The sequence below is a fragment of the Oryx dammah genome, unplaced genomic scaffold (assembly GCF_014754425.2).
Source record: "Oryx dammah isolate SB20612 unplaced genomic scaffold, SCBI_Odam_1.1 HiC_scaffold_2, whole genome shotgun sequence".
NCBI classification, from domain to species: domain Eukaryota; kingdom Metazoa; phylum Chordata; class Mammalia; order Artiodactyla; family Bovidae; genus Oryx; species Oryx dammah.
In genome coordinates this window covers 73,465,957-73,493,158 of record NW_024070186.1, presented here as the reverse complement: position 1 = coordinate 73,493,158, position 27,202 = coordinate 73,465,957, and the positions used below count along the sequence as shown (strand labels likewise).

The 27,202-nt window shown below is 38.1% G+C and overlaps 1 protein-coding gene across 1 annotated transcript in view; it reads left to right on the top strand.

Annotated features, from left to right (window-relative positions):
- The window catches only part of PARL (presenilin associated rhomboid like), a 53,247-nt gene that overhangs the window by 13,267 nt on the left and 12,778 nt on the right, over nucleotides 1-27,202 (top strand). The window contains exons 4-7 of the mRNA XM_040251840.1: nucleotides 807-855; nucleotides 20,172-20,267; nucleotides 20,852-21,001; nucleotides 23,629-23,699. Coding sequence (XP_040107774.1) covers nucleotides 807-855; nucleotides 20,172-20,267; nucleotides 20,852-21,001; nucleotides 23,629-23,699 — 366 coding nt within the window. The remainder of the gene's footprint in view (nucleotides 1-806; nucleotides 856-20,171; nucleotides 20,268-20,851; nucleotides 21,002-23,628; nucleotides 23,700-27,202) is intronic.

Here is a 27,202-nt window from a genome sequence, read left to right as displayed (position 1 = left end):
ACAATTACTGACACACAGTGACTTTATTTCATCTAGTCCCCTTTCTTTCCCATCCTTTCCCACCACTGATTACTGTAAAGCAAATTCTAGACATCAGCTCAGCATGCTCAGTCACTAAGTCTTGTCTGAGTCTTTGTGACCCCAAGGACTATAGCCTGCAAGCCTCCTCTCTCCATGGGATTTCACAGGCAAGAATACTGGAGGTGGTTGCCATTTCCTTTTCCAGGAGATCTTGACCCAGGGATTGAACCCACGTCTCCTGCATTGGCAGGTGTGTTCTTTACCCACTGAGCCATCGAGGAAGCCCCATTCTAGGCATATATCAATTATAAAAAGTTCACCGTGTGTCCCTGATAGATTAGGATTCTGTCTTTTTCTAAACCTCAATCTAATATTATACCTTAAGGTATTTTTTGGTAGAAAATATTCTTGGTTGGGATTTTAAAACTAGATCAGGCCTTGGTGCACAATCACTTATTTGATAGTGTGCTGGGTGCCTTCCATGCACTGATATGCCTCACAGTAGTACTGCTAGGTATCTGTTACCATCTCCATTTTATGTATCAGGAAGCCGAAGTTTAGAAGGTCATAGAGCTGATCTGTGGCTCCGTGTAGAGAATGCAGGCTGTCCGACTGTAAAACACCAGTGCTTCCCACTCTACCCCATTGTTATGTCTGTTGTTAAGTAGAGATTTTTACTGATGAGGGCTCTCATTTATGCACAAAGCATTTTCTTTCTTGCTTTTCATTTACATAGGCTGAAAGTATTTACCATATTGTGATAAGCAATTTTCCTTCTGTTTTAGATTAACAAGTGGTGGAATAACCTAAGTGATGGCCAGCGGACTGTGACAGGTTTGTGTTAGCTTACACGTTTTAGCCATTCAAGGGAAGAGAAATCAAACCAAAAGGTACAGTATGTCATAGTCAATGGCTTTTGTACCATGCTCATCAGTGGTTTAGAAGACAGAATTTCTGTACCTTCAGGCTAATGTAATGGTTTGAAAATATTGTGGCATAAAGGTACTGTATATATGAAGCTCTGGGTTATTTTCTAATTTTGATCTAGTATGATACTTATCAAATGATCTCTTTTGTAAAGTCCTAGCTTGTGAATAGCTTATGAGTAACTATTACTGTCCTATTAAAGTACTCAAAGGGAACACTGATTAAGTACCTTATTTATGCAGCAGACTTTATACATATTGTCTCCCTACCTCACAGGGTTGCTTACAGGGTAGTTATCTTCCCTTTTACAGATAAGGAAACTGGCTTTCAGAGAAGGGACTTTTCGAAGGTCACACTGCTAGTAAGAACTGAATTTCAAAATCCAGGTCTGTCTCATCCTAGAGCCAGTTTTCTCTTCTACACCATGCCGTTTATAAGATCCTCTTTAAATGTGAGCATAACATGTATATCACCATGATAATTTCATTTGTTTTTGGTAAGCTTTTATGGAAGATAGCTGGAGAAGGAAATAGCATCCCACTCCAGTATTCTTGCCTGGAAAATCCCATGGACAGAGGAGCCTGGTAGGCTACAGTCCACGGGGTCGCAAAGAGTCAGACATGACTGAGTGACTTCACTTTATGGAAGACAGTTCTGACTCTTCAAGGTAAAACTTGTGCAATATTTTAAAAATTATGCAGTTATTTGAGAAACTCAGGAAGTATATTTGTAAGTTAACAGTTGTACAGATAAAGGAAAAAAATCTTCCTAGAGAAATAGCAAAATACTGCTTTCCCGCAAATATGGTTAGACTTAATGGTACTCTTAATTTTTGATACCTACTTAAGTGGAGGAAAGATGCATTCGTTTCTTCATTCAGACTATTTCATATGTCTGGAAGGTTTAATTTTTCTGTCTCCCTGATGGAATTGATCCAGTCTTCAAGCTTATGGTTTAGACATTATTTCCTGCAGGAATTATTTTTTTCTGAACTCATTGCACTTTTTAATAACTTCTAATGCATGCAGATGACGCCACCCTTATGGCAGAGAGTGAAGAGGAACTAAAGAGCCTCTTGATGAAAGTGAAAGAGGAGAGTGAAAAAGTTGGCTTAAAGCTCAACATTCAGAAAACTAAGGTCATGGCATCTGGTCCCATCACTTCATGGCAAATAGATGGGGAAACAGTGGCTAACTTTATTTTTCTGGGCTCTAAAATCACTTCAGATGGTGATTGCAGCCATGAAATTAAAAGACGCTTACTGCTTGGAAGGAAAGTTATGACCAGCCTAGACAGCATATTAAAAAGCAGAGACATTACTTTGTCCACAAAGGTCCATCTAGTCAAGGCTGTGGATTTTCTAGTAGTCATGTATGGATGTGAGAGTTGGACTATAAAGAAAGCTGAGTGCCGAAAAATTGATGCTTTTGCACTGTGGTGTTGGACTCTTGAGAGTCTCTTGGACTGCAAGAAGAGCCAACCAGTCCATCCTAAAGCTGTTCAGTCTTGGGTGTTCATTGGAAAGACTAATGTTGAAGTTGAAACTCCAATACTTTGGCCAATAGCAAGTGTCTTTTAATTTCATGACTGCAGTCACCATCTGCAGTAATTTTGTAGCCCAAGAAAATAAAGTCTGTCATTGTTTCCCCATCTATTTGCCATGAAGTGATGGGATTGGATGCCACTGATGGGAAGAGTTGACTCATTTGAAAAGACCCTCATGCTGGGAAAGATTGAGGGCAGGAGAAGAAGGGCATAACAGAGGATGAGACGGTTGGATGGCATCACCGACTCAATGGACATGGGTTTGGGTGGACTCCAGGAGTTGGTGATGGACAGGGAGGCCTGGTATGCTGCCGTTTATGGGTTCGCAGAGGTGGACATGACTGAGCAACTGAACTGAACTGAATGCAACCTACTTTATATAATTGTACATGTGTCATCTTTGAGAACAGTGTTGAGATTTTTCGTTTTTGCTGTAACTCCTAGCATATATCTGGCACACAGTTCGGTTCAGTTGCTCAGTCCTGTCCGACTCTTTGTGACCCAATGGACTGCAGCACACCAGGCTTCCCTGTCTATCACCAACCCCAGAGCTTGCTCAAACTCATGTCCATCAAGTCAATGATGTCATCCAGCCATCTCATCCTCTGTTGTCCCCTTCTCCTCCTGCCTTCTTCAGTCTTTCCCAGCATTAGGGTCTTCTCCAAGACCACATTAGAGTCTTCTCCAAAACCACAGTTCAAAAACATCAATTGTTCAACTCTCGGCTTTCTTTATGGTCTAACTCTCACATCCATACATGACTACTAGAAAAACCAAAGCTTGGACTAGAAGGACCTTTGTTGGTAAAATAATGTTTCTGCTTTTTAATATGTTGCCCTGGTTTGTCATAGCTTTTCTTCCAAGGAGCAAGTGTCTTTTAATTTCATGGCTTCAGTCACTATCTGCAGTCATTTTGTAGCCCAAGAAAATAAAGTTTGTCATTGTTTCCCCATCTGTTTGCCATGAAATGATGGGACTGGATGCCATGATCTTTATTTTTTGAATGTTGAGTTTTAAGCCAGCTTTTTCACTCTCCTCTTTCACTTTCATCGAGAGGCTCTTTAGTTCTTCTTCACTTTCTGCCGTAAGGGTGGTACCATCTGCATATCTGAGGTTGTTGATGTTTTTCCCAGCAATCTTGTTTCCAGCTTGTGCTTCATCCAGTCCAGCATTTCACATGATGTTCTCTGCATATAAGTTAAATAAGCAAGGTGACAATGTATATGGCACAAAAACATTCAGTTAAAATCTGTTGAGTGACTCAGTGTTGATGAGATCTTGAACCAAAAGGTTGAGCTTTTTCAAAGTATATTGCCAGCTATATAATTGATTAGTCAGTGAAATCTTAATAAATGATAACTTTCAAAAGAAGCTCTGTAGTAACACTTGTGTTTCCATTGGAATTAATTGGGATTTTTGGTTTGTTTGCTTGGTTTTTGAAAATTAATAGTCTTTAGGGTAGCAAAGTTTTAATTTCTTTTGATATTTTCAGAGTACTGCACAGTTAGTTGATACCTAGTGTTCCTTAAAGATGATAAAGATTTTGTCATTTAACATTTGAGGAAATGTGGGATCAGAAATTAAAACCTTTTTCATGCCAGGAAATAGTTTATTCAAAGACCTATATGGAGGTAGTTAAAAATCAGAATTCTTTCCCTTAGATGATGTTGCAGTCTGACTCAGAGCTTGAGTATAAAGTACTTCTAATCGCATAAATGTGAATGGTCGTGCTAACGACCTTAAATATTTATTGTCAGGTTCATTAAGTGACTTTTAAAGGCTGAGGAAATGCTCTTTGATCTGTTCAGTGTTATCTCAGACTCCTCTTTCAGGACATAATTATGCTGATAGCAGTGAATCTAGCCTTACAACACTTGTTAGTGGTGCTTTATAATCAGCCGCATAGTAAGATTTCAGTGGTTAATAAACTTATGCTTTAGTTATATCTTGTCTCTTTTCAGAGGTGCCAGTTCATTCTACTGCCTTGCTTATTTAGCACTTTGGTTGCTTCCTTTAGGCTGATCCGAAATGAGGTTCGCTTTGGTTGCTTCCTTTAGGTTGATCTGAAGTGAGGTTGGCTCAGCTGGCTTTTATTGAGGATTGATTTACGGGGTGATAGATTTATTCTGTGCCACCTTTTCCTTGAATTGTGGACGTTCTCTGAGTGGTTTTCTTTTTTTGTGTGTGTGTTTTGAAAGAACTGAAGTCCTTAGGAGGCCACTGACATAGGGAGTCTCAAAGCTCTGTGAGACTAGTGTGCTTCTTTGCTCTGTAGTATTCATACCTAAATGCTGGCAGTTTGAAATCTCTAGCAGGTTAAAGGTTTTGCAGTTTTATACCAAACGTTTCCTGTAAGAATTCCTTGCTGTCTGAATCTCGGTGGCAAGATTTTGGTTCTAGCAGATTTAGACAGCAGTATGTTTTATCCAGATGCATTTGTTTCCTTAGCTTCAGGTGTAGCAAGGGGTATCTCAGGTTTATTCACATCTCTTTGGATTCCTAGGTTTGGATACGAACAGTTTAAATCATAAGGGATTTACTTTATCATAATTTACTTAATCACTAAGGTGAAATTCATATATTCTCTAACTTTATTTTAATGTTACCATGCACATTTATTCATTTCACAATGATAGACGCCTGCTGTCTTGGGACAATCTGCTGCAATCTGGGCTATGAATCAGCATCCAGATACCTGGGATCAGGGAAGGCTGTGTGGTTTATCAGAAAAGTAATGAGTGGAGGTTTGCTATAGCAGAAAGTGAGAGGTGAGGTGAAAACGTCCTTCCTGAGAGCTGATAGCAGCTGATGGCTGCCCCTAGTTTTTGACCCTTCTATCTCAATTTGTCCCTGGGAGTCACTGTGTCAATATCTACCAAAGAATTGGTCTTAATCCCTTAATTATTTTTTTTTTCTTACCTAGTTTAGGCCTTTCTTTGGGTCTAAATTGTTGTACAGATACATCTCCCTAAACTTCATATTGCTCTGAAAAAAATTGTTAAAGTTCAATTGGTGTCTGTAGGATGAAGGGGATGCATCAAGTAGCATTCTTCAAAGTCAGACTCATCCCTGGCACTTTTATATGTTTCAGCTCATCTCCTGTATTGCCTTACTCTGAAGACTTCTAAGCCTGTCCTGGAGGTCCCCAGGCAACCCCCGCAGAGAGTATTCCCCTCCATTTCTAGCTTTTAGAGGTGCCTGTGAGACACTTGTCAGGTCTTCCTGTTGGCTCAGCACAATGCTGACTCTACTGAATTGGGATTCAGGTAAAGCTGAGAGGGAAGAACCCACCAAATTATTGTATCTGAGCGAGGAGGGGACAGGGGAAGGAATACGGGGAGCAAAGTCTCAACAAGATGGCGTCACAGTTCCTATACTAGTTGGTATCTACTGTCAGCTCCAGAGTTTAAGCACTGCTGCGCCCAGGCCCTTGATCCTCGCATCCCAACCTCTAAAGTCTATTTTTTTCTTCTTTGCTCTTCTGTTTCTACCAGGATTAGTTTATTTTTTAGTTTTAGTTCTGGGGAAAGGATAACAAAACTAATGCTCTAGTGCCAACTAGGCTGCAAGTACCATGTTAGTAGGTACTTTGCAAATACACATATTATTTGTCCTTATTATTAATCTTAAGAGCCCTGTTAGAAGTATCCTCATTGTTCGAATGGGGTAACTGAAGCTCTTAACTTGTCTGAGATCACACAGCTAGAAAGGCTGGAGATGGGAAACAACTCTTTAGTTCAGAAAATACGCCTTTTATGACATCCTTTCACTTTCTGCTATAGCAAACCTCCACTCATTACTTTTGTGATAAACCACGCAGCCTTCCCTGATCCCAGGTATCTGATGCTGATTCATAGCCCAGATTGCAGCAGATTGTCCCCAGGCAGCAGGTGTCTGTCATTGTGAAATGAATAAATGTGCATGGTAACATTAAAATAATGTTAGAGAATATATAAAATAATAAATCTCTCTCACTATAGACTTCCATTCCCCATCCATAACCGTTGCCTTTTTAGTTGCTTATGTATTCTTCCAAAGCATCTGTTTTATAGGCATTTGTTTACAACTAACTATGGTTTCAACAATAAATGGTAGCATGTAATACATACTCCTCTACATCTTTATTTTTTTTCACTTAGTATTTTAAAATGACATTCCTTACTGATACAAGTAGATCTATTGTATGCTTTTAAAAAATGTTTTATTGAAGTGTACCTAGAAGAACTTGCACATGTCATCTTCATGTGCAACTAATTTTCACAAACTGAGCACTTCTACATAACTAGCACCTCGATCAAGAAATGGAAATTACCAGCATCCCAGATCATTCTTTGAATGGTGCTTTAGTAGTCCATGCAAATGAATACTACTGTAACAAGTTTTCTATTAATGGATATTTAGGTTGTCATTAGTCTTGCTTTCATAGGAAGATGGATAGTCTTTTTGGATTTCCCCTGATTCCAGGATGCTGTGGGACCAGTGCTTAATTTGTTTTGTGGATATTTTCCAGGAGAAGAAATTATAGCCACTGTTTCAGGCCGACAGAGTGATCCTTGTGCCTGTAGTCCTGGTTCTCAGGGAACCTGAGGTAGGGACTGCTTAAACTCAGTTCTTTGGCTGCTGTGGATGTATGTGCTTGTCAATGTCTGGATTGGCCACGTCTAGCTTCAGTCAGATAGGAGAGCTATGGAGGGATGAACTGGCCCATCTCAGAAACAGAAGGGATTCTGTAGTTAGCTACTGAACTCCACTGGGATAGTCTTTTTTCAGGAAAATAGAGAGGTTGTAACCCCTTCCTTGGCTAAGGAGAAAGATAGACTTGAAATCATTGAACCCCAAGCCGTACTTCCCAAATCAGTATATCCTTTTTTAAATTCATCATTAAAAATGAAAACACAGTTCGTCCTTGGACACCAATTTGAGGTTAGGGTGCTGACCATCCACACAGTCAAAAATCTGTGTATAACTTTATAGATGGCATTTTGTTGGATGTTCTGCATCTGTGGAGGATTTCCCTGGTGGCTCAGATGATAAAGAATCTGCTTGTGGTGCAGAAGATCCAGGTTTGATCCCTGGGTAGGGAAAATCCCCTGGAGAAGGAATGGCTACCCACTGCAATATTCTTGCCTGGAGAGTCCCATGGGTAGAGGAGCCTGGTGGGCTACAGTCCATGGGGTTGCAAAGAGCCAGACACAACTGAGCGACTGATACAAACACTGTGCAACCAACCATAGCTCATGTAGTAACATAGAATTTATTTTTGGAAAAATCTTCATATAGGTGGACCTGTGAAGCTTAAACTCATGTTGTTCAGGTGTTAACTTGAATACAATGCAGTGGTTTTTATTATATTCACAGGTTTGTGCTACTATCACCGTCATGTAAGCCCAGAATATTTTCATTATCCCATAAAGAAACCCCATAGCCAGTGGCAAGTCTCTCCCTGTTCTCTCCTCCATTTGTCCTTAGACAGCCACTTTCTTTCTCTGTGGATTTGCCTGTTCTGGACACTTCATAAAAATGGAATCACATAATATGAGGCAGTTTGTGGCTGCTTCTTTTACTAATGTATAGTATTTCACTTCTTTCACTTATGTGTAATGTTTTCAGAGTTCATTTACAGTGGCATGTAATGTGCTTCAGTATGTGCTTCTTTTTATGGCTAAATAATATTCCATTATATGGATATATCACATTTTGTTCATTCATCTGTTGATGGACATTTATTTCCACTTTTTGGCTTTATGTTATGATAATGCTGCTGCCAAACTTTCATATATGTGTTTTGTGTGGACATATGTTTTCATTTCTCTTGAGTATACTCAGAAGTGGAATTATTAGGTCATAAGGTACTCTGTTTAACTTCTTAAAAATTGTGGTAAAAAAACATACACCATTGAAACCATTTTTGAGTGTACAGTTCAGTGGAGTTAAGTATATTCACATTGTTATGAAGCATCTCCAGAACTCTTTGTTTTGTGAAACTGACACTCTGTACCCATTATACAATGATTTCCCTTTATACCTCTTCCCCAGCCCTTGGTAACTATCATGCCACTTTCTGTTTCTATAATTTGACTACGTCAGATACCTCATATAAGTGGAGTCATACAGTACTTGTCTTTTTTGACTGCTTTATTTCACTTAACATGTACTCAGAGGTCACCCATATTATAGCATGTGACAGGACTTCCTTTTTTTAAGGCTGAATAATTTATTCCATTGTGTGTATGCACAACATTTTGTTTATCCTTTTGTTCTTTGATGGCCTTTTGCTTCCACCTCTTGGCTCTTGTGAACAGTGCTGCCAAGAACGTGGGTGTGCAAATCTCTTTGTGTCCCTGCTTTCAGTTCTTTTGGATATATACCCAGAAATGGGATTGCTAAATTATATGGTAGTTCCATACTATTTTCCATACTGTTTGCACCATTTTACAATCCTACCAACAGTGTACAATGTTTCTGATTTCTCTGCATCCTTGCCAGCACTTGAAAATTTCTGTTTATGGTTCTTTTTAAAATGGGAGCCCTCCTAATGGGTGTGAGGTGACACATTATTGTGATTTTGGTTTCCATTTCTCTAATGGTGTTCACTCACTTTAATCAGGTTGGCTTTTGTTGAGTTGTAGGAGTTCTTTGTATGGTCTAGCTATTAACCCTTTATCAGCTATGTGATTTGCAAATATTTTCTCTCATTCTGTAGGTTGCCTTTCACTCATGTTCTTTGCACAAAAGCTTTTAGGTTTGATGTCACATCTGTCTGTTTTTGCTTTTTTGTTTGTGCTTTTGGTGTCATATCCAAGAAATCATTGCCAAATCTAATGTTATGAAACTTTCCCCCTATTTTTTTCTAGGAGTTTTATAGTTTTGGTCTTAGCTTTAGGTCTCTAATCAGTTTTTAGTTAATTTTTGTATATGGTGTAGCAAAATGAGCAACATATTTGAACATTTATCCAAAGATGACTTTCACATGGCCAACTAGCATATGAAAAGATGGTGTAAGGTAAGAGTCCGAGTGCATCCTTTTAAGTGTGGATATCTACTTTTCCCAGTGTCTTTCTGTAGAATTGCCAGGTGGTTTTCTAAAGTGAGTGTACCATTTTATATTCTCTTAGGCAATGTATAAGGATTCCATATATTATTACTTGTCTTTTTCTATCAGCAACTACAGTTTTTTGGGTATTTTTTTATTGTGATAAAATACACATAACATACAATCTATCATTTTAGTCATAAAGTGTGTAATTCATTGGCATTAAGTGCATTCAGTGTTGTGCAAACATCATCACTATCGATTTCTGGAACTTCTCATCATCGCAAGCAGAAATTCTGTACCTGTTAAACAATAACTTGCTGTTCCTCTACCCCTTAGCCTTTGGTAACCACCATTCTACTTTGTTTCTATGAGTTTGCCTATATTTCATATAAGTGGAATTATAAAGTATGTTTTTGTGTATGGCTTCTGTTTAGCATCCTGGTTTCCAGGTTTATTCACATTTTAGCATATATCATAATTTCGTTCTTTTTTAATGCTAAATACTGGTTTTGTTTTCAATTAAAACTGTAGTTGATTTACAATGTTGTGTTAATTTCTGCTGTTCAGCAAAGTGATTCAGTTATATATATATTTATACATGTACCTTCCTTTTTTTAAATACTCTTTTCCATTATAGTTTATCATAGAAAAATTATAAACTATAAAAACTGTGCTGTATATACAGTAGGATGTTGTTGTTTATCCCTTCTGTATACTAAAGCTTACATCTGCTAACCCCAGCTTCCCAGCCCACCATCCCTCCTCCAGCTTCCTCCTGCTTGGGAACCACAAGTCTGTTCTCTGTGAGTCTGTTTCTGTTTCGTGTGTGTGCATGTGTATGTTAGTTGTTCAGTCGTGTCTGACTCTTTGCAGTCTCATGGATTGTAGCCCAGCCAGGCTCCTCTGTCTATAGAATTCTCCAGGTAAGAACACTGGAGTGAGTTGCCATGCCCTTCTTCAAGGAATCTTCCTGACCCAGGGGTTGAACCTGGGTCTCCCACATTGCAGGCAGTTTCTTTACCTTCTGAGTCACCAGGGAAGCCCTGGATAGGTGCATTTGTGTCATATTTTAGATTCCACATGTAAGTGACACATCATATTTGTCTGTTTCTGACTTCGCTTAGTATGAAGATCTCTAGTTGCATCCTGTTGCTGTGAATGGTGTTTCATTTTTTATATCTGAATAGTATTCTGTTGTATATATGTGCCACATCTTTGTCCATTCATCTGTTGATGGACATCTAGGTTTTTTTCATATCTTGGCTATTGTAAATAAGTGCTGCTGTGAATATAGGTGTGCATGTATCTTTTTTGAGGTATGTCTGGGATGTATGCCCAGGAATGGGAGTGCTGGATCATATGGTAATTCTTAGTTTTCAGAGAAACCTCCATACTGTTTTCCACAGTGGCCGCAACATCTTACATTCCGACAAATAACATAGGAGGAGGTTTCTCTTTTCTCCACACACCTTTTCCAGCACGATGGCCATTCTGACCAGTGTGTAGTGATACTTCATTATAGTTTTAGTTTTGGTTTGCATTTCTCTAATAATTAGCAGTGTTGAGCCTCTTTTCATGTGTCTGTTGGCCATCTGTATTTCTTCTTTGGAAGTTAAGCCCTTGTCAGTTGCATTGTTTGCAGATGTTTTCTCCCATTCTGTAGATTGTTTTTTTTTTTCATTTTGTTTATGGTTTCCTTTGCTCTGCAAAAGGTTGTAGTTTGACCAGGTCTCGTTTGTTGTTGTTTTTATTTATTTTTGTTGCCTCGGAAGACTGACCCAAGAAAACATTGGTATGATTTCTGTCAGAATGTTTTGCCTTTGATCTTTTGCAGGAGTTTTAAGGTGTCATATCTTATGTTTAAGACTTTAAGCCATTTTGAGTTAATTTTTGTGTATGATGAGAGGGTGTACTCTAACTTCACTGATTTAGACATGGCTGTCCCGCTTTCCCAACACCATTTGAAGAGACCTTTTCCCATTGTATTAAGTCTGAATAAGATTGCATTGTATGGATACACACTACATTTTATTTATCCAGTCATCTGTCCATGGGCATTGGTTTGTTTTCACCTTTTGGCGCTCATGAATAATGCTGCTAAGAACATTTATGGGTAAGTGTGTTTTAGTCCCTGCTTCCTGTTTTTTGGCATATATATTTAGGAATGGAATTGCATCATATGATAATTCTGTGTTTAACTTTTTGAGAAACTGCTGACTTTCACAGTAGTTGCACCATTTTATATTCTCACCAACAACGTACAAGAGTTCGTTTCTCCTTATCTTTGCCAATGCTTGTTAGTTTCTTCTTTTCTTTCTTTTAATAACAGCCATCTTAATGTATAGCAAGTGATATCTCATTGTTTTGACTGCATTTCCCTAATGACTAGTAATGCCAAGCATCTTTTCATATGCAAGTGTCCATTTATTCTTTAGAGAAATGTCTATTTAAATCCTTTGTCCAGGGACTTCCCTGGTGGTCCAGTGGCTTAGACTATACTCCCAATTCAGGGGGTCCAGGTTCAATTCCTGGTCAGGGAACTAAATCCCACATGCCACAACTGTGACCAAGCACAGTCAAATTAAAAAAAAAATCTTTGTCCAAGGATTTTTTTTTTTTTGGCTGGACCACACTGGGATCTTAGTTCCTGGATCAGGGGTTGAACCCTTGCCCCCTGCAGTGGAATCGTGGAGTCCTCATCATTGGACTGCCAGGGAAGTCTTGCTTTGTTCATTTTTTGAGTTGTCTTTTTGTTGAGCTGTAAGATTTCTTTATATGTTTTGGATATTAGATCTTTTTTAGACATAATTTGCAAGTATTTTTCCTATTCTGTGCATTGTCATCACTTTAATAGTGTTCTTTGCAGCACAAACTTTTAATTTTAATGAAGTCCATTTTATTCACTTCTTATTTTATTGTGCTTTATATCAAGGAAACTGTGGCCTAATCCACAGTCACAAAAATTTCCACCTTTTCTAAGAGTTTTATAGTTTTAGTTTTTACACTTAGGTTTTTTATTCACTTTGAAGTACGGTTTGTATTCAGTTTGAGGAAGGTGTCCAAATTCATTCTTTTCCTGGTGGATAGCTACTTGCTTCAGCACCATTTGTTAAAAAGACTATTCTTTTTTCTTAAAAAAATTTTTTTTAAATTTTGTGTTGGGGGATAGTTGATTAACAATGTTGTGATAGTTTCAAGTGAATAGCCAACGGACTCATGCTATACATGTAAGCCACCACATAACATTGAGCAGAATTCCATGTGCCGTACAGTACATCCTTGTTGGTTATCCATTTTAAATACAGCAGTGTGTACATGTCCATCCCAAATTCCTTAACTGTCCCTTCGCCTCTTTCCTCCCAACCATAAGTTTGTTCTCTAAGTCCATAAGTCTGTTGGTAAGGTCATTTGTATAATTTATTTTTAGATTCCACACATAAAGGATATCACATGATATTTCTCCTCCTTTGTCTGATTGACTTCACTCAGTATGACAGTTTCAAGGTCCATCCATGTTGCTACAAATGGCATTATTTCATTCTTTTCAGTGGCTGAGTAATATTCCATTGTATATGTGTACCACATCTTCTTTATGCAATCCTCTTTTGATGGACATTTAGGTCACTTCCCTGTCTTGGTTATTGTGAACAGTGCTGCAGTGAACATTGGGATTCACGTATCCTTTCAGCTCATGTTTTTCCCCAGATATATGCCCAGGAGTGGGATTGCAGGGTCATACGGTAGCTCTATTTTTAGTTTTTTAAAGAAACTCCATACTGTTCTCCATAGGAGCTGTACCAGTTTACATTTCCACCAAGTGTAGGAGGCTTCTCTTCTCTCCAAACCCTCTCCAGCATTTGTTTGTAGATTTTTTATGATAGCCATTTTGACTGGTGTGAGGGGATATCTTATTGTAGTTTTGATTTGCATTTCTCTGATAAGTAGTGATGTTGAACATCTTTTCATGTGCCTCTTGGTCATCTCTGTGTTTTCTTTGGAGAATTGTCTGTTTAGATCTTCTGCCCATTTTTTGACTGGGTTGTTTTGATGCTATGAAGCATCATGAACTGTTTATAAATTTTAGAGACTAATCCCTTGTCAGTCACATTGCTTGCAAGTATTTTCTCCCAATCTGTGGGTTGTCTTTTCATTTTATTGTTTCCTTTGCTTTGTAAAAGCTGTTGAGTTTAAGTAGGTCACATTTGTTTAGTTTTATTTCCATTATCCTGGGAGATGGGTTGAAAAAGATATTGCTGCGATTTATGTCAGAAAGTGTTCTGCCTATATTTTCCTTTAGGAGTTTTATAATGTCTGGTCTCATATTTAGGTCTTTAATCTATTTGAGCCTTTTTGTGTGTATGGAATTAAAAAATGATCTAATTTCATTTTTTTTTTTTACATAAGAGACTATCTTTGCAGCATTGTTTAGTCTTGCTTCCTTTGTCATTAAAAAGGCTATTCTTTTCCCATTGAATTGTCTGGGACCACAGTTTTAAAAAAACAAGGTAGTTTACATAGATGTATGGATGTACTTCTGGACTCTCATTCCATTCCACTGGTCAATATGCATATCTTTTGGACATACTGTCTTGATTACTGTAGCTTTGTATTTTAAGTTTTTAGACAGAATTGTGAGTCTTCCAATGTTGTTAATATGGAGTGTTATATTGATTACAGTATGTTGAACCAGTTTTGCATTCCTGAAAAAGTTTCACTTGGGCATGGTTTATAATTTCTTATATTCTGCTGAATTTGATATGACAGTATTTTCTTGATGATTTTCTATTTGTGTTCATAATGGATGTTGATAGTTTTCTTGTGATGTCTTTGTCTGATTTTGATGTCAACGTAAAGTCTACCCTGAAACTCAGTATTATTTGAAATAGAGTAACCCAGAAACTCAGTGTTATCTTAATTGAAATAGTTAGATCATATTAGATTAAGGTACACCCTGAATCCAATGACTTGTGTCCTTATAATAAGGGAAGAGAACAGAAAGACACCAATAGAAAAAACGGGCCTGTGAAGTGAGGGAGCCAGAGATTGGAGAGGTGCTGCTGTAAGCCAAGAAATGCCGAGAACCAGCAGAACCTAGGAAGAAGGAAAGAATCTTTCCTAGATTCTTCATAAGGAAGCATGACCCAGTTGACAGTTCTGTCCTCCAGAACTGTAGGAGAATACATTTTTATTGATTTAAGCCATCTAGTTTGTAGTAATTAATTATAGCAGCTCTCGGAATGTAATATACCAGTTAAGCCATCTGGTCTTGGGCTTTTATTATTTGTTTGTTTATGACTGTGCTGGGCCCTCATTGCTGTGTGGGCTTTTTCTCTAGTTGCAGTGAGCAGGGCCTACTCCTAGTTGAGGTTTGTGGGCTTCTCACGTGGAACAAGGCTCTAGGTGTGCAGGCTTCAGCAGTTGCAGCTCCCAGGCTCTAGAGCACAGGCTCAGTAGTTGTGGCGCATGGGCCTAGTTGCTCCACAGCATGTGGGATTCTCCCGGACCAGGGATCGAACCTGTGTCCCCTGCTTTGGCAGGCAGATTCTTTACCACTGTGCCAGCAGGGAGGCCCTTGGGCTTTTATTTATGTGAATTTTTTGATTGTTATTAATAATTCAGTCTCTTTACTTCTTATAAAGGCCTATTCAGATTTTGTCTTTCTTCTTGAGTCAGTTTCAATGCTTTGTCTTTCTGGGAATTTGTCAGTTTCATCTAAGTTATTCTCATTTGTTGATATGCTACTGTTCATAGTATTCTTAGAATCCTTTTCATTTCTGTAAGGTCAGTAGTAACATTCTGCTTTCTTTCCTAATTTTAGGGATTTTGAGTCTTTTTGTCTTTGTCAGTCTAGCTAAAGGTTTGTCAACTGATGATGTCAAAGAACCAGCTTTCAGTTTCATTGATTTTTCTCTAGTTTTCTAGTCTCTACTTCATCCAAACTCTTTATTATTTCCTTCCTTCTACTTGGCTTTCTGTTTACTTTATTCTTTTTTCCCCTCCTAGTTTGTTAAAGTGGAAGCTTAGGTTATTGCTTTGAGGTCTTTTTTAGTGTAGGCATTCACAGCCCTGTTTTTGCTATATCCTCTTAAGTTTTTGTATTGGCTGAGCATGATCTGCCATAACAAAATATTACACCATAGACCAGGTGCCTTAAGCAACAGAAATTAATTTTCTCATAATTCTGGGGTTCGAAGTCCAGCTTGGTCAGTTTCTGGTGAGATCTTTCTTAGCTTACAGACTGCCACCTTCTTGCTATGTCTTCATATGGCAGGTACAGCCAGAGCATGCTCTCTGGTATCTCTCTAAGGACATTAATCCCATCATGAAGGCCCCACCTCTGATTACCTCCTAAGGTCCCATCCCCAGATACCGTCCCATTAAGGATTAGGTCTTCAACATATGAATCTTAGGAGGACACAATTCAGTTCATGGGATGTATGTTCTTTTTTTTTTTTTCATTCATTTCAAAGTACTTCCTAATTTTCCTTGTGATTTCTTCTTTGATCTATTTATTGGTTATTTAAGAGTGTATGATTTTCACATTTTTTAAATCACTAGCATTTATCAATAGGATGGATAAATATAGGTTGAAAAACATACTTGACAGCAAAATATCAAATTGATAAGCTGGACTATAAAATGTATGTGTGTGTGTGTGCTAGGTTGCTTCAGTCATGTCTGACTCTGTGCTTCCCTTTGGACTCCAGCCTGCCAGGCTCCTCTGTCCATCGAATTCTCTAGGCAAGAATACTGGAAAGGGTTGCCATGCCCTCCTCCAGGGGATCTTCTCGATCCAGGGATTGAACCCTGGTCTCTTAAGTCTACCTGTACTGGCAGGTGGGTTCTTAACACTAGACCACCTGGGAAGCCCATAAAATGTATACATTTTTAAAAACATTAAATTTTTTTTTTTTTTACAAAGAGCATTTACTATAATAGTCACTTACATCTTGTCATTCACATAGCAAGAGTAGAGATCCCAGGGGTAGCATGCAGAACTGAAGTGCCCCAAGGAGGACAGAGGCAAGAGCAGAATAATATGCTGAGAAAAGACTCTTAAGAGCAATCCAAAAAAAAAAAAACAAACAGGCAAAAATATCATCACAAAATTGTACCTGAGTGATGAGAAGCTCAGTTTCAAATCCAGAAACCTAAGTTAACACTTAAATTAGTCTGCTTCATTCTTTTCTTTGGATGCTTAACCCAGCCAGCACTTCCATCTTGTAACCAAATCCAATGTGATCAATCACTAATCAGTTAAGGCCTCAGCTTTCTACTGAAGAGTTCCTGATAACCTGATGGAGATATATTTGCTCTGGCTTCAGTTAGCATGCTGTCAAGCATCTTTCTCTGTGCTTAACATGCCAACAGAGAACCCAAGTCTTCCTCTTCTCCTTATTCAGTATGAATACACACTTACAAATAGGAAGCGCTCACACCCCTTTTTAGTAAACATTCCTTTAGAAACGTTAAAAGGGGAGGCCCTCCCTCTTACATTCTACATATTTTTGAATTTTACAAATTTATTATTGACTTGTAATTTTATCCCACTGTTGTCAGAGAACATACTTTTTATAATTTCTGTTTTGAAATTTTCAGTTTGAAAATCTATTGAGACTTGTTTTGTGGCTGAACATATGGTCTGTCCTGGATAATGGTCCATGTGTGTCCCAGAAGGATGTGTATTCTCTTGAGTGGTATGTTCTATAGATGTCTGTTAGGTCAAGTTGATTTATAGTATTAGAATCTTCTACATCCTTGCTGATCATCTAATTCTATCCATTGTCACAAATGAAGTATTGAAGTTTCCCAACTATTATTGAGTCATTTATTTTTCCCTTAAGTTTTGTCAATTTTTACTTCATACATTTTGGGTTTCTATTGTTAGGAGCATATATGTTTATAATGGTCATATCTTCCTCATAGATATCCAGATATTTTTTTTTTTACCCTTTTGTCATTATGTAATATCATTCTTTGTCTCTAGTAACAAATACCATCTTGAAGTCTACTGTTTTTTTATTCTTGTGACTTTCTAGATCCCAGGAATATGTGAGGTTTTGTAAGCACCTGTGAATATCTCATTGCTAATATTTTCCTTTTAAGATTTTTGTTTAGTCTCTATTATCCATCACCTCAGCCAGCTGGGAACTTAAACACTTGCCTATAATTGCTTTTGACAGATTCTTCCTGGGGAATGAATTTTGCACTTGAGCTCCCAGTCAGATCAAATACAGACATCCTTGCTAGTGGGGTCTTCCAAGAAATTATTATCAGATAGGTCAGATGATGATAGTTCTTTGGGAACAAGGCTTTGGAAGAGATTCAGCTCCATTCTGCAATCTCGGGTGGTTGCCAGGCAGCACTGGGAAAGTGGATTGTTTTCATGTAACTTATATCTGGAAAGTGAGGCCTGTGACTAGAGCAAGTTAAAATGCCTCAAAGCTCACTATTCTTACTGAGTTTCATCATTTTTCTTTAAAAAAAAAAAAAAAAAAAGTTGGATTGCTGCAAGCCTTTGGCTAGTTTCCAGAGTTCTGAAAAAGTTGATTCTAACATTTTTGGAGGGGCCAACTTTTTCACTGTTTTTTTGAAGGAGAGAAGTTTTGAAGGTCTTTATTCCATATTCTTGCTGATAAAATCAAGTACATCACTTTCGGCAAAGGTAGGCGCTGAGGCACCAGCAACCTTTCCAAATCAATAGTGCCAAGCTAGTCCTAGGCATGACTGAGTTAGGAGGAGGCAAGTAACGCTTCTCCTAAATGGGGATACAAACAGAGACCTTAAACACTTCCACCTCTAAAAGGAAAAAGAGGGAGAGGGAAACCTTTTCTTGGAGTAATCTACATACTAGATGTATGCACTATGGGGCTTTCCTGGTGGCTCAGAAGGTAAAGAATCCAACTACAATGCAGGAGACCCAGGTTTGATCCCTGGGTTGGGACGATCCCCAGGAGAAAGGAATGGCTCCCCACTCCAGTATTAATGCCTGGGGAATTCCATGGTCAAAGGAGCCTGGTGGGCTACAGTCTATGTGGTCACAAAGAGCCAGTTATGACTGAGTGACACACACACACATACGACCCTCATGATGTTTAGCAAGTTTTATTCTCACTTTACAATGAAGAAACTGAAGTGAAGGCCGTGAAATGCCACAGGCCACAAACCTTCGAAGGGCATGCCTTTAGGATTCAGACCTAAAAAGGCTATTCCCTTTATACCATAATTTTCAATTTTTGAGTTATCACTGTGTGATCACTGCATTTAGTCATATTTTCTCATCTAGTCATCTTTCAACTCTTCGAGGTAGGTTTTTTTTTTTAAAGAAGAGAAAACTGAGGCTAAGATGTTAGGCCTCTTGCCTGGGTTACAGTGTAAGTAGGACAGAGTCAGTCTTGCTAGTTTTCTTCACCCTTAACTTTAGACAGTGTACACTGCTTCTTCAGAGGATTGTCACCTCCTTTCCTGCTCACTTGCTTCTGGGGACCAGCATATACTGTTTCCCAGTTAAGGAGCCGTTTGGTGTCTGAAGTCCTAGAGTAGCCAAGGTCAAAAGAAATTCCCTTGGCTATCTATGTCTCTGTCTAGTAGAAAGAGCACTAGATTAGAAATTCTGGCTTAGCAGAATGTTGCTAGAATTGAAGTTGAAAGGGCTAGTTGCCTGTTGCTTAAAGAGATTGGAGGAATGAATACATGTTTAAATTTCTTTAATTCAAGTAGGTGCGTGCCTACTATGTGTAAGGAGTTGTGGTACCTAAAATTAATGTATTTTTTAAAGTTTGTAGTTCTTAATAACTTAGTTCTTCAGAATTAACTATTGTGTCATAAACCTACTAGTCAATAGACTTTTTAACTGTTTAACTATTTTGTCAAAAAGCTTACTTAATTTAGTGGTAGTTCTAGCAACTTCTTGCAGAAAAAGTCACCTGACTCCCACATGTAAACATATTTTCAAAAGCAATTGCAAAATTCTTCCAAACTATTCCTGAATTCTTAAATAATGAGTACTTTTTGCAGACCTGTGGATCTTCATCTATATGGATGATCTTTTTTTTTTTTAGACTTATTTTTGGGCTGTGTTGAGCGGTGTATGGAATCTTAGTTCCCAGACTAGGAATCGAACCTGCATCTCCTGCGGTGGAAATGCATAGTGTGAACCACTGGGCCACCAGGGAAGTCCCTGCACAGATGATCCCTAGGTGTTTCTGAAAGCTATTCAAAAGTTAAAGAAGCATACCATTCCCTTTGGAAAAAGAAGTGATGTTTTATAGCTTTTTTACTCTTGGCCAAAGAACCTAATTCTGTACATTACTTCTGTCTTTGACTTGGCCATTTTCAAACAGTAATTACAGATCTGATTATTTATTGAGAAGTAAAATATGGAGCTGAGTGAAGGAAGTTAGCTCCTAGAGCATTTGCAGTTTTACAGGAATTTTCTGACTTTACCAACCCATGACAATTTTGATACTCAAAAACATTGATTTCACTTACTTTTCTTAACTTACCCCCTCTCCCAAGTATGTAATACTTTTTTTTTGTGATACTCTTTAATGTGGTAGAAAATCTTATTAATGTGGACTTTTGATTAGACTTTCTTTGTTTTTATCTTTAATTTCCTAAATTAGAAATGTTTATTTTGTAGGAATCATAGCTGCAAATGTTTTTGTATTTTGTTTGTGGAGAGTACCTTCTCTGCAGCGGACGATGATCAGATACTTCACATCCAATCCAGCCTCAAGTAAGTCTAACTTGGGTGATTTTTATTTTGAGGTAGAGGTAATATGAAGGAAATATGCTTTATGGTAATTGAAGTGCTATAAGAAATATGACTAACTTGTCAGTAGTTATAAGCAAAATCTGGAGGACAGGCTGTAAGCTTGTGGCAGACAGGAATCTCATTTCTCTTACAGCTGTATCCAGGCACCTAAAGTGTACCTTCCACATAATAGATTTCCATAAAAATTTTTTAGTGACTTAAGATCAGTGATCACTATAAGTTTACTCTTTAAAGAGACTATTATATACAGTTTTATTTCCGTTATTTAAATAATTTACTAATTATTTTTTCTAGCTAACTTTTCCATAGGACAAGTTGCTTTTGTTGACCTGAGAATTTTTATTGATTACTATAGAAAAGAGATTTAAGGTAGCTTTGTACCACTTTGAAAAATGCTATCTTAAACCATCTTCCCCAATCTTTTAACTGGCTCTGGTTTGTTGTGCATGTTTTTTTCATAATGATAATGAAAAAAGTCTAAAACGGATCATTTTTCCTGGCTGTGTGTGTGTGCACAATTACAGGACGTTTTCTTTCTCTTATAGAGGTCCTTTGTTCTCCAATGTTGCTGTCAGCGTTCAGCCATTTCTCCTTGTTTCACATGGCAGCCAATATGTATGTCTTGTGGAGCTTCTCCTCCAGCATAGTGAACATTCTGGGTCAAGAGCAGTTCATGGCAGTATACTTATCTGCAGGTAATCAGCTTTCATCTTGGGCCTGTCCAGAGTTTAAGTGCTCTCACCTATCTGGAGAAGGGACAAAGGGAAAGATATATAGCCACATTCTATAGTAATCCTCAGTACATATTTGTTTCTCAGATTGTATATAGAGAAGGATACAAGCTGGTGTAGTACTTAAGCATGTCATTTTTGTCTCCCAAGGCCTTGGTTTCTTTAGCTCAGGCCCACCATTTTATAGATGAGTGGTTCCCAGACTTCTCGGCTGCTTTGATCATGTGGATCTTTGTTAAATAACTTTACACTAATTTCCAAAGTGTGTTCCGTTTCCAGAAAGCTTTTGATTAGAGCTCTCCTGTAAGATTGTCAAGAATGAGTTCGTTCATTTTGTTGCAAGGATACATTAGCATGGAACCACTCTAGTTATCCTGGACTTAGCAGCCTTTCTTTATCTCAGCTTGAAAATGATAACTCAGGATTCCGGGTTCCTAAACACTGCTAAATTGACAGTTGGTTGATTAAAGTTTGCTTGTCTCAAAAAACCGTGAACTTCCAGATGTTCAAGCTGGTTTTAGAAAAGACAGAGGAACCAGAGATCAAATTGCCAACATTCGCTGGATCATCAAAAAAGCAAGAGTTCCAGAAAAACATCTATTTCTGCTTTATTGACTATGCCATAACCTTTGACTGTGGATCACAAGAAACTGTGGAAAATTCTGAGAGAGATGGGAATACCAGACCACCTGACCTGCCTCTTGAGAAACCCATATGCACGTCAGGAAGCAACAGTTAGAACTGGACATGGAACAACAGACTGGTTCCAAATAGGAAAAGGAGTACGTCAAGGCTGTATATTGTCACCCTGCTTATTTAACTTATATGCAGAGTACATCATGAGAAACGCTGGGCTGGAAGAAGCACAAGCTGGAATCAAGATTGCCGGGAGAAATATCAATAACCTCAGATATGCAGATGATACCACCCTTATGGCAGAAAGTGAAGAAGAACTAAAGAGCCTGTTGATGAAAGTGAGAGGCGAGTGAAAAAGTTGGTTTAAAGCTCAACATTCAGAAAACGAAGATCATGGCATCCGGTCCCATCACTTCATGGGAAATAGATGGGGAAACAGTGGAAACAGTGTCAGACTTTATTTTTCTGGGTTCCAAAATTACTGCAGATGGTGATTGCAGGCATGAAATTAAAAGACGCTTATTCCTTGGAAGGAAAGTTATGACCAACCTAGACAGCATATTAAAAAGCAGAGACATTACTTTGTCCACAAAGGTCCATCTAGTCAAGGCTATGGTTTTTCCAGTGCTCATATATGGGTGTGAGAGTTGGACTATAAAGAGGGCTGAGTGCAGAAGAATTGATGCTTTTGAACTGTGGTGTGGAAAAGACTCTTGAGAGTCCCTTGGACTGCAGGGAGATCCAGCCAGTCCATCTTAAGGGAAATCGGTCCTGGGTGTTCACTGGAAGGACTGATGTTAAAGCTGAAACTCCAGTATTTTGGCCACCTGATGTGAAGAGCTGACTGATTTGAAAAGACCGTGATGTTGGGAAAGATTGAAGTCAGAAGGAGAAGGGGACGACAGAGGATGCGATGGTTAGATGGCATCACCGACTCAACGGACATGAGTTTGCGTTGGGAGTTGATGATAGACAGGGAGGCTTGGATTGCTGCGGTTCATGGGGTCACAAAGAGTCAGACACAACTGAGCAACTAAAGTGAACTGTCTCAAAAAAAAAGTATTTTGTTTGCAAAATGTACTTAAAGCTGTAAAGTATAAAAATTCATTCCTAAAATCCTTTCATTTAAAAACAGTATATCTGCCAGTTATGTGTAGTGAAAAGACACTCAACTTGGAGATGGAAGACCTAGGTTCAGATCCTATTTCTGCTACCAGCTGTATCATGTTGCAGAAAAGACTGTGCCTCTCTGAGGGTAATGGTACTCACTCTCATGACATGGGGTTGCAGAAAGGATGAAAATAGAAGCATCTGCCACAAGGTCCAGAGTGGGTACATAATCATTGTTAATTACTTATGTGCATCTAGTCCCTCAGAACAGAAGCTGAGTACCATCTTTGGCCTATGTCTGTAGTTCTTTCCCCCGAGCATTAATGTTGTTGTAAGTACAAAGAGTCTCTTTCAAGTGCCATTAATTCCTGCTCCACAGAAAGTTGTTTTTCTAAATTAGCCACACTCAAGGTCAGATGACATTGGTGCCAAAGGGACCTAAAAAATCATCTGGTCTGGATCTGCAGCACATTCGTTTGGCAAACTGGGTAAAATACAGACTCCCTGGTCCCACTCCAGAGATTCTGATTTAGTGTATAGCATGTAGTCCAGAGAATTCCCAGACAGTTGGTGAGTTTGGGCCATAGTCTTTCTTCATACTGTGTAGATGAGGAAAATGAAAATTAAGAGGTAGAGTGAATGACCCTGTGTTACTTAGTAAGTGGTGCAGTGGGTCAGACTTTGCTTTCCCTATAATATATCTGAAGTGATAGGCAGGATAAGTATTTATGCCTGCACCTTGACTGGGGAAGAAAGCCAGCTATTGGTCTTCATGGGGTAGAGGTCAGAAATGGAAGCCATTTTTATACCTCACTGAAATTACTGAAATGTGGTTTATTTCTTAGGTGTTATTTCCAATTTTGTCAGTTACGTGTGTAAAGTTGCCACAGGAAGATATGGACCATCACTTGGTGCAGTAAGTATTTCTAATTAAAATTCTTCACTTCATTTTGAAATAATTTTAGACATACAAGAAAGTTGCAAAATTAGTACAAAGATTCTTATTACCCTTAACCCTGTTATTAGCTACAAAACCACAATACAACTATCAAACCAGGAAATTAATATTAAAATAATACTACTAACTAATTTGAATCTAATATAGAATGTATACATTTGTAAAGCCTTCTAAATTTCAGGCTATAGCTTTTAGTCATCTATATATACTTAACTGGCTGCTGCTACTACTAAGTCGCTTCAGTCGTGTCGACTCTGTGTGACCCCATAGACGGCAGCCCACCAGGCTCCCCTGTCCCTGGGATTCTGCAGGCAAGAACACTGGAGTGGGTTGCCATTTCCTTCTTCAATGCATGAAAGTAAAAAGTGAAAGTGAAGTCTTTCACTGATATGTACTGGCACAGAGTACATATCATGAGGAGTAGTCAAAATAGTGGGTATCCAATCCCCATAAACCAGAGAGCCTAATCTAGCATTGAAAAATTCTAAATAGAGATTTGAATCTGGTACTGTATCCTCTTCTTTATCAGTATTTGTGTGCTATGCAGGTTGGACTACTAGGCACTGTACTTGCTAGAGACTGGGAATGCATCCAGTGAGCAAGATCACAGTTTCCTGGTCTGTTATGTTCTGGATGATTTTGTAAAAATTACAAGTCTGTTTTCTTTTGCATTTAATGGCAACTTTCTAGACACGTGGAAATCTTTACATATTTCTTTAAAGACTACACATTTAATTGTGCATAAATACTAATGCACTTAAATGTTTTCAAATAGAAATGTTATGTTTAAAGAAACTCTACAAATGTTTAATTTCAGAAAAGCACCCTTATGTAAAATAATCATGCCATAATTTGTCTGTTCCTCAGATTTGTGTCTACTTAATTTTCCTGATGAGGCTGGTATCTTGTCCTGTGACCTTTATGCTTTAACTTTAGCCCCCTACCCTTTTTTCTTTGTGGAATGTTTTCTATATAAAATTCGGTGCCAGTATAATTTATATATCTCAAATCTATTCTGTACCTCATTTGTCAACTAAGTACCTGTCTTGTGAAGACCAGTTGGATGAATCAGACATGGACTTTGACTTCAAATTTAGTTTAGTTGGGGAGCAAACATTACACACATCTGATATACACTGAAAGGGCTGAGTCGTCTTTAGAGGACATTGGAGGTTCTGAAGGTGGGAGTAGTTTTCTCGTTAGTTCAGGGGATCTGGCATTTGTAATTAGACTGGGTTTGAATCCCAGCTCTGCCACTTATTTGTGATTTCCAGGACTTGTTACTTTACCTCTCTGAACCTGTTTCTCAATATAAAGTTGTGATAACGTGCCTATTTCTGATTTGCAATGCAAATGTTTAGAGAGCTTTTAGCATAGTGAGAAGCATAAGGTGGAAGTGGTGGTTTCTGTTCAGTCATCAAAATAATGTCGAGCCATTGCAGGATGTAATTATTATCCCCCGATACTTTTATTCTTTCTTGGTTAAAATGAAAGAAAACCAAGTCATCAGGTATATAGTATGCTGCTGCTGCTGCTAAGATGCTTCAGTCATGTCCAACTCTGTGCGACCCTGTAGAAGGCAGCCCACCAGGCTCCTCTGTCCGTGGGACTCTTCAGGAAAGAACACTGGAGTGGGTTGCCATTTCCTTCTCCAATGCATGAAAGTGAAAAGTGAAAGTGAAGTTGCTCAGTCGTGTTCAACTCCCAGTGACCCCATGGACTGCAGCCTACCAGGCTCCCCTGTCCATGGGATTTTCCAGGCAAGAGTACTGGGGTGGGGTGCCATTCCCCCTCCAGTATATAGTATATTTAATGAGAAACGTGGAGAAAAAAATACTATTGACAAAATTGTGGTAGAAAATTAAAAGTACTGGCCTTATTGCCTTTGAAAGATGAAGATTGTTAAAGAATATTTGCCAATTAACATTGGCACAAGGGAGCAAGAATATTGACTAGATTTTGGTAAGGATTTTGTTAGAGCTGTGCATGTTCTGAATCTTATTTAAAAATGGAATTTCTAACTAGTTATTAGCAGGAAGCTTTTCAAATTTTCTGATTTTCAAAAGTTTGTTTGCTGCTAAATATACCCTTAGTCTTCAGACGGCAGAGATCAATGAAGTATTTATTGTAGGAAGTAGCATATGTAAAAATGTTAGAATTTTTTTCCCTTGAAGTTGTAAATAGTTTTTTTAAGTTTTAGAAATCTGATTGAAGTATAGTTGATTTACAGTGTGTTAATTTCTTCTGTAGACCTAAGTGATTCAGTTATATGTATATACTTTTACATATTCTTTTCTATTATGATTTGTCACAGAATATTGAGTATACTTCCCTTTGCTGTACAGTATGATCTTGTTGTTTATCCATTCTATATATAATAGTTTGCTCTGCTAATCCCAAACTCTTACTCCTTCCCTGCCCTACCTCTTACCCACTTGGCAACCACAAGTCTGTTCTTTGTATCTATGAGCCTGGTTATATTTCATAGGTATGTTGATTTGTGTTGTATTTAGATTCCACATGTTAGCGATGTCATATGGTATTTGTCTTTTTCTCACTTTGCTTAGTATGATAATCTTTAGGTCCATCCTTGCGGCTGAAAAATGGCACTATTCATTTTTTATGGCTGAGTAATATTCCATTATACATATGTCCCACATCTTCTTTATCCATTCATCTGTCAGTGGACATTTAGGTTGCTTTCATGTCTTGGCTATTTTAAATAGTGCTGCTATGTACGTAGTAATGTATATATCTTTTTGAATTATAGTGTTGTCTGGGTGCCCAGAAGTAGGATTGCTGGATCATATTGCAACTCTAGTGTTTTTTTGAGTGATCTTCATACTGGTTTTCATAGTGGCTGCACCGATCTACACTCTCATCTCCACACCGTCTCTAGGATTTTTTTTATCTGTAGACTTCTTAATGATAGCCATTCTGAGCAGTGTGAGATGTTACTTTATTATAGTTTTGATTTGTATTTCTCTAATAATTAGCAGTGTTGAGCATCTTTTCATGTGTCTATCGGCCTTGTGTATTTTTCCTTTGGAAAAATGTCTGTTTAGGACTTCTGCCCATTTTTCAATTGGGTTGTTTGTTTTTTTGATATTGTATAAACTGTTTGTATATTTTGGAAATTAAGCCCTTGTCCATCACATCATTTGCAAATAGTTTCTCCCATTCTATAGGTTGTCTTTTTATGTTTGTGGTTTCCTTTGGTGTGCAGAAGCTTGTAAGCTTGATTAGATCCCATTTGCTTATTTTTGTTTTTATTTCTATTGCCCTGGGAGTCTGACCTAAGAAAACATGGGTATGATTTATGTGAGGGAATGTTCTGCCTATGATCTGGGAGTTTTATGGTATCATATCTTACATTTAAGTCTGTAAGCCATTTTGAGTTTATTTTTGTGCATGGTGTGAGGGTATGTTCTAACTTCATTGACTTACATACAGCTCTGCAA